Consider the following 12224-nt stretch of genomic DNA (forward strand, 5'->3'; position numbering starts at 1 on the left):
TAGGCGGTCCTGGGCGAGAGAGAGAGGGCGAGCGCGGTCGGCCGGAGCGATACGGCGTCGCCGTGGCGCTTCGACGGCGGTCCTCGGCGTGCGCGCACGGGATGGCGCCGCGTGGCGAGGCCGAGCGGGTTGGGGTGGTCAGTTTGGGCGAACCAGGTGGCGGGGAGGCGGCGTGGCCGGCGGCCGCGGCTCAGGGCTCGGCCGGCGCCAAACAGAGGAGGGAGAGAGAGAAAAGAGAGAGTAGAGAGAGAAAGAGATGGAATTGATTCAAAATTCAAATTTTTCTCAAAATTTCCTGTTGAAACATGAAAAACTTTGAATACGAAAGTTGTAGAGAAATTCGAATTCTACACTTTTTGTTTCTGTCATCAGTTCGTTTGAGACGTCGTTCAAAAGTAAATTTTAAATCCCGACGAATCTACGTTATTAATCGATTCGAGTTTGAATTCAAATCTTCTTCAACTTTTGTATGGAAACTCGATAATATTTGAACATGAAAGTTGTTTCACACTGAAAATGCTACTACTTTGGTTTTGGGCAAAATTTTGTTTGAGCTATGCTTTTGAAATTATCCTCTAAGCATATTTGTTTAAAATCTGAAAAGAATTCAGTTTAAATCTTTAAAAACCTTGATTCAAAAGATTCGTCATTTCATGTGTGAAATTTCATTTTATCACTTTAACTTCAACTAGACTTTGGTTTATCATGACGTTACTGACATGCCAAAACAATTTCATATGTAAACCTTTATTGGTTTGTGAGTTATTGATTGCCAAAGTGCATAAACATGGGCACAAACATATACACATACACATGCATGCACACATAAAAGTATTTGATTCCATTTTTCTTGGTTGATTATGCATAAAATCATATTTAATATTTATGGCTTAGTTTTTAAAACTCTGGGATGTCACACTTACACTTACACCCACGCTTCAGCCTCACAAAATCAAAAGATGTATTTAACATGGTGTTACCGCCCACTATCCATCTCCCTCATGGTTGAAACCCCCAACAGAAAGCACAAATCCATTCGTGGTATGAAATGGAGGGGAAAAAAGACAACACGCTGCTGACCCCCGACCGTGCACTCTGCTCCTCCACCCCACCGCAGGCCCCCCTTCCCCACACACACCACCAACAACAACAACGGACAACACTAACAGATCAAACACTAACAGATCTAAAAATCCTAACAAATCAGAAAGGGAACATACAGCAAAAATGCCGATGCCACCACCTCTCACCGGTTGGAGTTACTTGTGGGTCGCTGGGACAAGCCGATGGAATGCGTCGCCGAAAAATCACTGAGATCAGCGCCCCTAGGGAATCGCCCTCCACTCGACCCCTTCGTCTCCTCGCTCGAGTGGATGGGCATCGACCCCTCCGCTTCTATCGGTAGAGTGGGTAGGGGAGAAGTGAAAATTAAAAAAGGAGGAAGTGGTGGGTCCCACACAGCAGCCATCATCAATTACAGAGCCGTTGTTCACATGAAAAAAATAAAATGGATCCAATTACCAACATTGGGATCCGATAGTGCATAACGGGCAAAATAAAAAGGTTTGCTGTGGGCCCTATAGCTGTTACTAATACACGCTGCCAACGTCGATTGATGCGGAACCAAATTTCAATGGACCGATCTGAGCCATCCATTCCCCCAATGAACGTACCAGATGGATCGCTACAGTGATGCTACAGTACGTCCAACCCAATCATTCCCTCCTGGATTTGCTTCCGTACGTCCAGGTAACGGCGTCACTCCTTTTCTTTTCTCCGGTTCCGAGGTGGTACGAGCAAATGACGGCGGCGTCACGTTGACGCGACGCCGATCTTGCAACTCATCCTGTGATTGCCTGATGATCCGCTAGGACGCGAGTGTTTTGGTGTGTTGCGCCTTTGCACCTGGAAAGCGAGTGAATGCTGCCTTAATGAAAAAAGCGACCCGTTTGCATTTACCTCGGCAGCAAAGCAATGAAACCAGTTGTACTAATTTTGATGAACCATTGGGTTATTGATCTGGTCCTCGCGCTTTGTGTTTCTAGAGGTTGTAAATGTCTCAGATCTGGATGGAGGAAAGGAAAAGTCGGAGACATGGTAGCAATTTTTTGTTGTTGTTTGTATAGTCGAATAATAAACCATGCAATGGAAGACTTTTGGTCGTTGTATTGGACTATTGGTCCAAACCAAATCAGAAGAAATTTCCTAGCTTTCACGGTTTCACCTCAAAATGTCAAAACATAGACTTTCAGTTTAAAAAATCGACCCCTAAAGCGGGAAACCTTTTGTCTAAAAAAACCGACCCCTAAAATTCCAAGCTTGTGTTACAAAATCAAAATACCGCAAACCCGACTTGGTGAGTCGCGCATGATAAAAGTAGGCTACATACGAACGAACTTTTGCATCAAACCAGAGTTTGGCAGGATGTCAAATCCAACAAGAGCACAGGAAAGACAAAGCAGGGGGAAAATAGGAAAAATAGACAGCAGTGACATTTGAACTCCCAAGCCCCCACCATCGCAAAGCCACCAAATGGAAGCGCCCCCTCCCGCTGACAAATCATGGAACCGGACCAGACCCCCACCCCTACAGACAGCGGTACAGCCTACAGCTACCAGTCCACAACCACCGGGGTAATTTTGCTCCTGGACATCTTACAATGATGATTTTTGCCACAGGACACTACTCAATCTTCTATTTGCAGCTGGACACTCTTTAAGTTTGCATATTTACTCCTGGACACTTTAGATAATATAATATTCATTAAAAAAAAGAGGGAGAAAAATTCCAAAATGCACAAAGTACCCCTGCCTCCTAACCCTATCTGTTCAACACAGTATCGATTCCCTTAAAAAAAACCCTCCCAGCACTTCCCACCCGTCTGCCTCGCTAAACCCATCCCCCGACGGCGCGACCCCAGGAGGCGCCGCCGCTGCCTCCCTGGGCACCCTAGTCGCCACCCCCACCACCCTCCTCGACACCCCAAGTGCCGGCTGCCGAAGCCCCTAATCGGACTCCCGCCGGCCTCCGCGCGGATGGAGACGCCGAGCTACGAGACATGGCGGCGGCGGCCCTCCTCCCCGGCCTCCCTCGCCGGCCGTGGCCCTCCTCCCCGGCCTTCCTCGCCGGCCGCGGCAGAGATGGCTCGCACGTGGCTGCTACGGCAGGTGGCGCCCCTCCTCCTCCCTCCTCGTCCCATGCGACACGACGGCCTTTGAGCTCTGGCCATGGCCGCGCGGGGCCATGGCGGAGCAGAGGCCGCGGCGCCCATAATCCTCCCTTGCCGGCCTCCGCCCTGGCCGGCGCGCCCTTCCTGCGCCGGATTCGCGAGCGGTGGCGGCTGGATTCCCCTCCCTCCTCCCGGCTCGAGCACACTCGGTGGCCGGGGCGGCGCCGAGACGGCGAGGTCCAGTGAGAACGCGGCCGCCATGCTGCTCAGCCTCGTCGTGGCCAGGGCGAGCCGGCGGTGGTCAAGGTGCTTGTGGTCGGCGGCGACGAGGAGGCCGTGCAGCACCAGCGACAACGACGGTGGCGGCAGGGAGCTCGACCTCAATCTCAGCCTCTAGCTATGGAGTTTTCAACCGGGGATGCCGGGGTCGCGGTAGGCAGTGATGATGGCGTCGGCGCGGGTGATGGCACGGCTTGGCTTGGCTAGGGGAGCGGCGTGGGCGGGCAGGGCGAGCTCAGGCGGCTAGAGCGATGCGGGACTGCCCGACCAGAGGCATGGGGAGTGCGGGCGGAGGAGCGGTGCGGGCTCGATCGAGCCCTGTACGCGGCGGCACGGGGAGCTTGGGAGGTGCGGGCGTGCGGCAGGGAGCTCAGGTGGCCTGCGGTCTAAGGAAGGAGACGAGGTCTGTATAAAAAAAGAGGATGACAAATGAGACATGTTGATGACTGTTGCTAACAGTGTTAAAAAGGCGTGGAGGGCGCCATCACCCTCTTGATGGGCATTTTTGTCCATTTATCTCTCCCTCTTCTAAAAATTGATATTTTATTATTTCTAGTGTCCATTAATAAATAGTCACGGTTGAAAAATGTCCATCAGCAAATATGAATTGAGCGATGTCTTCCAGCTAAAATCAAAATTGAAAGATGTCCGGGAGCAAAATTACCACAAGGACCGCTGCCCGTAGTGGCGGCGTAGTGCCGCCCGTGCCAACGCGCGTCGCGGTCGCGGCCGGCGTCACCGCCATCTGCCGGTCGGTACGTTACAACTTCACACGCGACGCGCAAGCGGGGGGACGACAAAAAAAAAAAACCGCGCCTCCAAAAGTCGTCCTCTTCCTCCGCACGCCGACACGGCGCAAATCCCCCTCCCCTCATCCCGGACACCGAGCGACGCGCGCCTCCCCTGCTCGTGTGGCTGCTCGCCCGCCTCGGATTCCACGCCGCCGCCGCCGCGCCTCCCCTGCTCGTGTGGCTGCTCGCCCGCCTCGGATTCCACGCCGCCGCCGCCGCCGCCGCGAGATCCCCCGTCACCGGGATGGAGGTGAGTGCCGCCGGCTCCTCCCAACTCTCTTCTCTACCTTGCGCTGCTGCTCCGGGGAGGCGGGCTGCTGAGCCTCGGAACTCCCCTGGTACGCGGCGCTGCTGCTGCTTGCGTGCCTGGCGCCGACGGGCTCAGTCGCCGGAGGCTTTTCCACGGCGGCTTTGCTTGGTTTGGGTTCTGAATGCCCACCGCGGTGGCCGGCATTCTGCGAATACTGCGCGACCGCATTGCTCCCGTTTGGAACGGTGGTTGCGGATTTTTTTTTTCCTGGTAGGTTTGGTGCGCCTGGGTCCTCCGGAAGCCTGCTGGATTGCCGAGAAATTCTAAGTGCAGACCAGCGCGCGAACGCTCTCGAGCTTCGGATTCGTCTCTTTACCGTTTGGATTCTGGCATTGTGGTGTGTTTGGTTGATGGTATGTGGATTGGCTGGGCCTTTTCGATTGTTTCTTTTTTCAGGCCCATCTCTCCCTCCAATCAGAGACGCACCAACGCCAAATGCCTGCGGTTCTCTTTTAGTAGCAGCTACTCTACTGGTCCCTCACTCAACCTTTGATGGTCGTGTGTTCATAGGAGGCGGCTAGATCCGATCTTAAGTTTGTTCCTCTGACGTTTTGTGGCATAGCAGTAATTGATGGTTTGTGCAATGGCAGTACATACTAAACTGCATATTACTGCATTTGCCACATGCTTCATTGAGATGCAATAAGGATGCCGTGGTCTTGCTTTGCTTGGTTTGCCCTGAGCAGCCTTGCTTTATTGATTTGGCCCTTTATTTGTTCCTTTTGGGGTTTTCGGTTTAGGTTTAAGAATGCCGCTGTTGATTTTTGCATTCACAGAAAATAATTCGTCCGGCTCCGGCATCCTGGTAATGTGAGAGGATTAGACGTTACCTGGCTATCCAGCATCATGATACTAGAAAACATATCTTGAAATTAAATTAAATATGCCAAACTTGCAATGTGTAAATAAATAAATGAGTTGTATTTCTATTTATATAAGCGCCATGTTCCTTCCTGTTAGCTTTTATCTGGTAGTATGCCGCCTTTCTCTTTTATCTGGTAGCTTTACTGGCACTGCTGTCCCAGGCGTTTGACTGACCCTTTGGTGCATACTACAGTAAACACCTTTTACTAAATCAGTTCGTTGGATTTGACAGCTGCCTGTAATTCCTCCTTTTTAAGCTTGATGCTTCATTCTCGGAATGATCTAGATTTGCCTGATAGAACTCTGGAACGTTTGCTTTTAGAACCCTGGAATGTTTGGACTTTGGGACTGAAATGTGTTGATTCTGATGTCACCTGAGGCAGTAATGCAATATCACTAAAATTAGGAAAGCTTATTTCCTGGCATGTACCGAGGTCGTATTCAGGCCAAAGTTCTAAACCCCTTTGCTCTCCTTTTTTTTTCACAGATGCGAACAGTAAAAGTTAGCAACCTTTCATTAAACGCTGTGAAAAGAGAGATAACAGAGTTCTTTAGTTTCTCCGGGGATATAGAATATGTTGAAATGCAAAGGTAATTTGTCACTACTTGCAGTATTTGCTGTATATGCCCGTAAAACTGGAATTATGCTTCTTAAGTATTTGCTTCTGTTTTCATCAGTGAATCCGAATGGTCACAGCTTGCTTATGTCACATTTAAAGACTCACAGGGAGCAGACACTGCTGTTCTTCTCTCAGTATGTTCAAGTTCCTGCAACTCATTTCTTGCCACAGCCGTTTAATTTTTCTATTGTAGTAGGATGGTCTTACCTTTTGTTTCATGCTATCTAATCTCATATGTTTCATTTTGGTCCAATATTTGGCTTACAATAATTTAATTCTTTGCCAACAGGGGGCAACAATTGTTGATCGTTCTGTCATCATAGCTCCAGCTGAGAACTATCAACTACCTCCTGAAGCACACAAACAATTATCAGTAAGAATATTTACATTTTATGACATGTTCATCATTTCAAGTTACATCACTGAAGAAATTACTTGAGAACTGGCCATTTTATTGGATTAAGATTACCTTTGTTTTCAAACTGAAGAGCTGGTTTATAGTAAATTATTTACACAAACAAGTTATTCTTGCTAGGGGAGTGTTTGGGGGTTAGGGCAGGCAGTTGTTCACATTGTTCTTATCAAGAAAAAAAAATCAGGATTACAAACAATGAGAAGAAAGTAGTGTATTTTATACAATTCTAATTAAACTATGCATGATGGTAATCGGCAAGAAAACTGCTAAATTGAGCAGTTAATTTGAATCAGCCCAATTCAGCAAAATGAAAATGCACGTCCCATCTCCAAATCAGTTACGCAGAAGTTTACTTTACAGTCCATTTGATGATCACCTTGTCTGCGATTCACTTTCAGAGTTTCAGACACAGCAGTACTTTTCTTGAATATGTATTGATATAATTTTTCTGCATCTTGTTGTTTGTACAAAAGGGAGCAAGCCCCATTACTGAATCTGCAGTCAGGAAGGCAGAAGATGTTGTCAGCAGCATGTTGGCCAAGGGCTTTGTCCTCAGCAAGGATGCTCTCAATGTAGCAAGATCCTTTGATGAGCGTCACAACATCCTGTCCAATGCTACTGCCACTGTCGCATCCATAGACCGCCAGTATGGCCTGAGTGAAAAGATCAATCTGGGCCGAACCATTGTAGGCAGCAAGGTCAAGGAGGTAGATGAACGTTACCAGGTCTCAGAACTCACTAAGTCTGCTTTGGCAGCTGCTGAGCAGAAAGTCAGTATTGCAGGCTCTGCTATCTTGAGTAACCAATATGTCTCAGCTGGTGCTTCCTGGTTAACCAGTGCATTCGGTATGGTAACTAAGGCGGCAGGTGACATGACCTCGATGGCGAAAGACAAGGTAGAGAGGGCTGAGGAGGAGAGAAAAGCCATCATGTGGGAGGAGAGGAACGGACTGGTTAGCCAGTATGCGAAGATCCACCTTGACGAGCCCTCTTCATGGGAACCTGCAGTTCTTCCTTTGGAATCAGTGGATGAGCAGAGGCTCCAGGCTATTTGATCGACGAAATCAAATGTTGATCGTGTCTCACACATAATTCGTTTGCTGCTTGTCCTATATATAGATGATTCTTTTGGTCGATGGATTGGATCAAAACAAAGGGGCTTGTCACCTATAGTGTCATGTAAATTTCAGAGCGTTGTCCTTGTTTTCCTACCAGCTATGTTATAATAGACCACTGGATGTGAATGGTCTTCTTGTTCCTGCTACTTGCTACAAACTGTAATACAGCCTCCTTCGTTAGATACAGCTTCTAATGCTGAGTTGAAATGTGGTAACTAAATTTACTGCTCCAGCCTTCCAGGATTCCTCTGGCTATCCGAAGCTATGTGTTAGAAGTATCTGATGTTACTCCCCCTCTGTTCCAAATTATTAGTCGTTTTGGCTTTTCTAGGTGTATAGATTTTGTCTATATTATGTTTAGGTGTCTAGCAAAATTTTTGTATCTAGGAAAATAAAAACGACTAATAATTTGGGACGGAGGGAGTACCTGCTAAATGTTTAACTGTATCAATTACCAAAAGAATTCGTTGAAAAATTGTGTCTTGTTTACATTTAAATTCCAAAACAGTACGAGAATTATGGGACGTCACACTCTATGTAGCCCTGAATCATGTGGGAATTAATCTATCTAGCAGAAACGTTAGCTTCCATTGTGCTTGCAGAAACGATACTTCAACACACTTGCTCAATAACATTTTCTTGAAATTGGGTGTGCTAGTGAAAGATTACTCCGAGCCGCACAGCGGCCTGACGCTGGCACACACCTGACATCTCCCCTCGTGCTTGACGGACACTTCCCTAGCCCTTCCTGTAGCTGTTGCAGCTGGTTCTCCGAGGATCATGGCCTGGAATTGATTTTATCTTGATGTTGCCAATGCTACAGGTAGCAAGCAGACTCTGCTATTGGCGAACCAAGAAATTGGTTGCCGATGGCTTTATGCAAGTGCCGACGTGGATTGGCTCATGGACAAAAAAAGAAATGGCAACTTGCACAGCACAGATAAGCTTCCTACGCGTACATATTGACAGCCGATAAAGCCTGCGATTAACAAGATCCTAACACGTGTCACGAGCAGCCACGGTCATATACTAGTAGAATCAAATGTATAGCGGCCATGACCAATTTGGGTGTGGTGAACTCTCGATCATCATAACCTGGTGGTAACTTTTGGACCAAACCCGTGGTGCCCTAAGGGGGCGTTTAGTTCCCAAAAATTTTCACCTCAAAATTTATACCTTTTTCTTTGGACACATGCATAGAGCACTAAATTTAGTTAAACAATAAAATTAATTGTACAGTTTGGATGTACATGACGAGACGAATCTTTTGAGCTTAATTAGTATATGATTAGCCATAAGTGCTACAGTAACCCCACATGTGGTAATGATGCGGTCAAAGGCCTCAAAAGATTCGTCTCGCGGTTTCGAGGTGAGTTCTGAAATTAGTTTTTTAATTAGTATCTGAAAAATCCTCCCGACATCTGGTGAAATCGTTGATGTGACACCTAAAAAATTTTGGTTTGGGACTAAACGGCCCCTAAATTAAGCCCGTGTTGGTGGTCGTGCCTGACCCCTTACGGCGCAGCCGCACCACGTCCGTTCAAGACTAGCTGCGAGCTGAACTCAAACCGTCAAAATGTCTTCAAAGTCCGAGTAGCCGTCAGCCTAATCCATTTATGTCCTTTGCTTACTCAAGCAGTCTCTGTCTTCGAAAATATCTAAGTGAGCTTTACTGATTTAAAACTTAAAAATCGTACGTCACATGAAATTTAAAGATGAAGTGTTCGTCGCTGGCGGCGCTTCCAACCTCCAAGTGTCTTGGGTAGATTATCGGATCAAGTTTAGGCAGTTAAATAACATCAGTCTACCGCACTCAAAAGTATAATTTTTTTTTTCGGAAACCCAAAGTATAATCTTACCATCATCACATGGTAAATAATCTTCTTGTCAAGACTTAATCATAGCCTCCATGAAAAAAACGAGAACAATAATAGTCATGCTTATTTGGAACAGAGGAGTCGCAAAACTCTGCTCTTCGAATTAAAAAAGGGGAAAAATGCTGGGCTAGGTGAGATCTTAAAATACTCAAAAGAAAGTGCCTGGATGCTTCAGAGGGAAAACACGTTAAAAAAAAGGAAAAGTCCAATTTTCATCCTCTAAAAGTCTGATTTTCAACCTTCGACTACGAAATCGGACAACATAGGCCATCCAACTGTCAAAACTGGGCAAATTTGACCCTTGGGGTGGTTTTAAAGGTGGTTTTGTATTTTTTTAAAAACTAAATAAATCTAATTAGATTTAAAAAATCAAAACTAATTCAATTTAAATAAGAAAAATATGAAACTAGTACCAAAATTTTTCTAAAAATGTAACCTATCTATTATTGCTCCATTTGAATCTTAGTTATTAAAAATAATAGGCATAACTGTAAGTAACCAAATATTATGAATATAAAAAAATTAGATCTAAATAGCTCACAAGTCATGTGGCAATATATAGGTTACATTTTTAGAAAACTTTTGATACCCATTTCATATTTTTTGACTCAAAATTAATTATTTATAAATTTTTTAGTGTAAAATTGAATATTTTTAATTCTTACAAAATGGAAAACCACCTTCAAAACCACCCCAGGGGCCAAATTTGCCCGGTTTTGACAGTTGGATGGCCTATGTTGTCCGGTTTCATAGTTAAAGGTTGAAAATCGGATTTTTGCGATAGTTGGAGGGTGTAAATCGAACTTTTCTCTTAAAAAAACAAGTATCTTATTGTGAGTATCTTTCAAATTAAATTACATTAATCATGCAGAATCTCCATCACTTTGCCTATGGCCAACGGGCAACGAACCCACATCAAGCTTTAAGTTCCTCAAATTCAGGAGGATAAAATATACTTATATTTAACATCATTTTCATAATGAAATATTTTAAATTAAAGTTTTAAATGTCCATGTCTCAGCAGAGTCAACTGCAAGGCATTTGTGCTGTGGGACTCTAATATATAAGCGACATTTTTTCAGGGACATTGTTAGATAAAAGCAATTGGCAAAAGAATTACTCAAGATATTTCCATAATCATTTAGCGAGGAAAAAAGAGAGAAACATAAGGAAAATCCCTCACCGTAGAAGGAAAATAGACAAATTTGTAAGCTAATTTATTGTAGTTGGGCTAGACAATAACATACACTAATTTGCACAATTAAAGGCCCTGTTTGGTTTGTGCTAAAGGCCCTGTTTGGTTTGTGCTAGTAGGAAAATTCTAGAACACACTTTGACCGCCTATTAGGGGTGTCAAACAAAGCCAGTTTACAAAACCAACTTCAGAACCCCCGCGCTAGGAATCCTGAAGAATCTAATGAGACATTTGACCGCGTAATTAGAGGATGGTACTGTAGCATCACTGTAGACAATCATCGATTAATTACCATCATTAGATTCTGTCGGGGACCACGATTAGAGACACCCTAATCGGGGTACTAAAGTCACCCTAAAAACACAAACACATGTTAGGCGACTGAGCCCACGAAGGCCCACGGCCTCCTTCCAGTCTGGAAGAAAGGAAAGGACTCAAAAAAGCCCAGCATGCGGCCCATCCGCACCCTCCTTGGACTCGCGGGGTGATCTCCGTCTCGCTCGAGGGCTCCCATCGAGACCCTTGACTGCGCCCCGCGTCTCCACCTCGCTCGAGGGTAGCGAACCTACCCTTGGGTGGGCAAAACATCTCTGCCTCGCTCGAGGGTAGCGAACCTACCCTCGAGCAGGGCGAATCATCTCCGCCTCGCTCGAGGCCGCCCTTCGACGTAAAGGACAAACGACCCTGCCGCTCACCCGCCCGTCGTACGAAGGCATTAAATGCCAACCACTCCTCCACAGAGCCCAGAACAGACGGCGTCAGGCCGCCATTCCCCACAGTGGCTGTGACCGGAGTCCCGTCCGCCAACTCCGGTCACTGCTCCGCCATCCCGGACGCTGTGGCGGCACTGTGGGAGCCTGCGACGCGGGACGAGACGTGCTCGGCACAATTTCCGTTACTATTCTGCCAACTCCGGCTGTCCGGACTCCACCTCATCACACCTATGGCCCGGGACCCGCCCCCTGCTCGGGAGGGGTCCGGTGTCGCCACGTGCCCCCTGAGGAGGGATGCCCAACACTAGCAGCCGGGGCCCCGGACCTCCCCCCTTGAGGGGTCCGGGACCTCCACGTGACCCCCGGACCTCCTTAGTGCACGCGCTAGCACCCCGCCCAGGGGGGGTCCGGGATCGCCACGTGCCCCACTGCCGCTGGCGCACCTATAATGCAAGACCCTGGCCTGCGGGGCCCACGGAACGCCACCGCGCCACATTTGGAAGACTGTACACCCTACAGCGACGACCACGCCGCCTGCTGGGGCTGGCAGGACGCCAGCGCGATCTCCGTAAGACCAAGGACGATATCAAGGACGACTGCCACGCCCGACGCCATGCCCCACAGTGTACTTCCCACAGTGTTCGACCACTACACCCCCGCGATTCGGGGGGAAGCGACGACTTCCACGATCCCCTGCGCATGTACACCGCCCCTCCTTGTGACTATAAAAGGAGGAGGCGAGCTTCCTTTAAGGAGGTCGTCGTCGTCGTCACGCAATCAGACCCACTCGATAGAACACAACACTCAGCATCACTGAGCACCCGATATTGGCATTCGCCTCAATCAACTTCTCCTCTAGCAGAGACCTGGGAG

The 12224-nt window shown here is 47.4% G+C and overlaps 1 protein-coding gene across 4 annotated transcripts; it reads left to right on the forward strand.

Moving 5' to 3' along the window:
- Positions 1-4239: 4239 nt before the first annotated feature.
- Positions 4240-7820, forward strand: LOC120691594 (binding partner of ACD11 1-like). 4 transcript variants are annotated; one of them, XM_039974698.1, is made up of 6 exons: positions 4249-4386; positions 4447-4489; positions 5901-6004; positions 6092-6167; positions 6323-6406; positions 6922-7820. In XM_039974698.1, the coding sequence occupies exons 2-6, from the start codon at positions 4484-4486 to the stop codon at positions 7501-7503; spliced, it is 852 nt and encodes a 283-aa protein (XP_039830632.1). In that variant the 5' UTR covers positions 4249-4386; positions 4447-4483; the 3' UTR covers positions 7504-7820. The 4 variants fall into 4 exon arrangements, with proteins under 4 accessions (XP_039830630.1, XP_039830632.1, XP_039830631.1 ...); XM_039974697.1 differs by having other exon boundaries at positions 4450-4489; XM_039974696.1 differs by having other exon boundaries at positions 4240-4489.
- The last annotated feature ends 4404 nt before the right edge of the window (positions 7821-12224 follow it).

This window comes from Panicum virgatum, chromosome 9N, assembly GCF_016808335.1.
Source record: "Panicum virgatum strain AP13 chromosome 9N, P.virgatum_v5, whole genome shotgun sequence".
Lineage (NCBI taxonomy): Eukaryota > Viridiplantae > Streptophyta > Magnoliopsida > Poales > Poaceae > Panicum > Panicum virgatum.

Excerpts from the sequence above, each read along its gene's own strand:
- LOC120691594 (XM_039974696.1), top strand. Across the intron at positions 6,005-6,091 it reads GAATATGTTGAAATGCAAAG|TGAATCCGAATGGTCACAGC; the intron begins GTAATTTGTCAC and ends TGTTTTCATCAG. Across the intron at positions 6,407-6,921 it reads AAGCACACAAACAATTATCA|GGAGCAAGCCCCATTACTGA; the intron begins GTAAGAATATTT and ends TTTGTACAAAAG.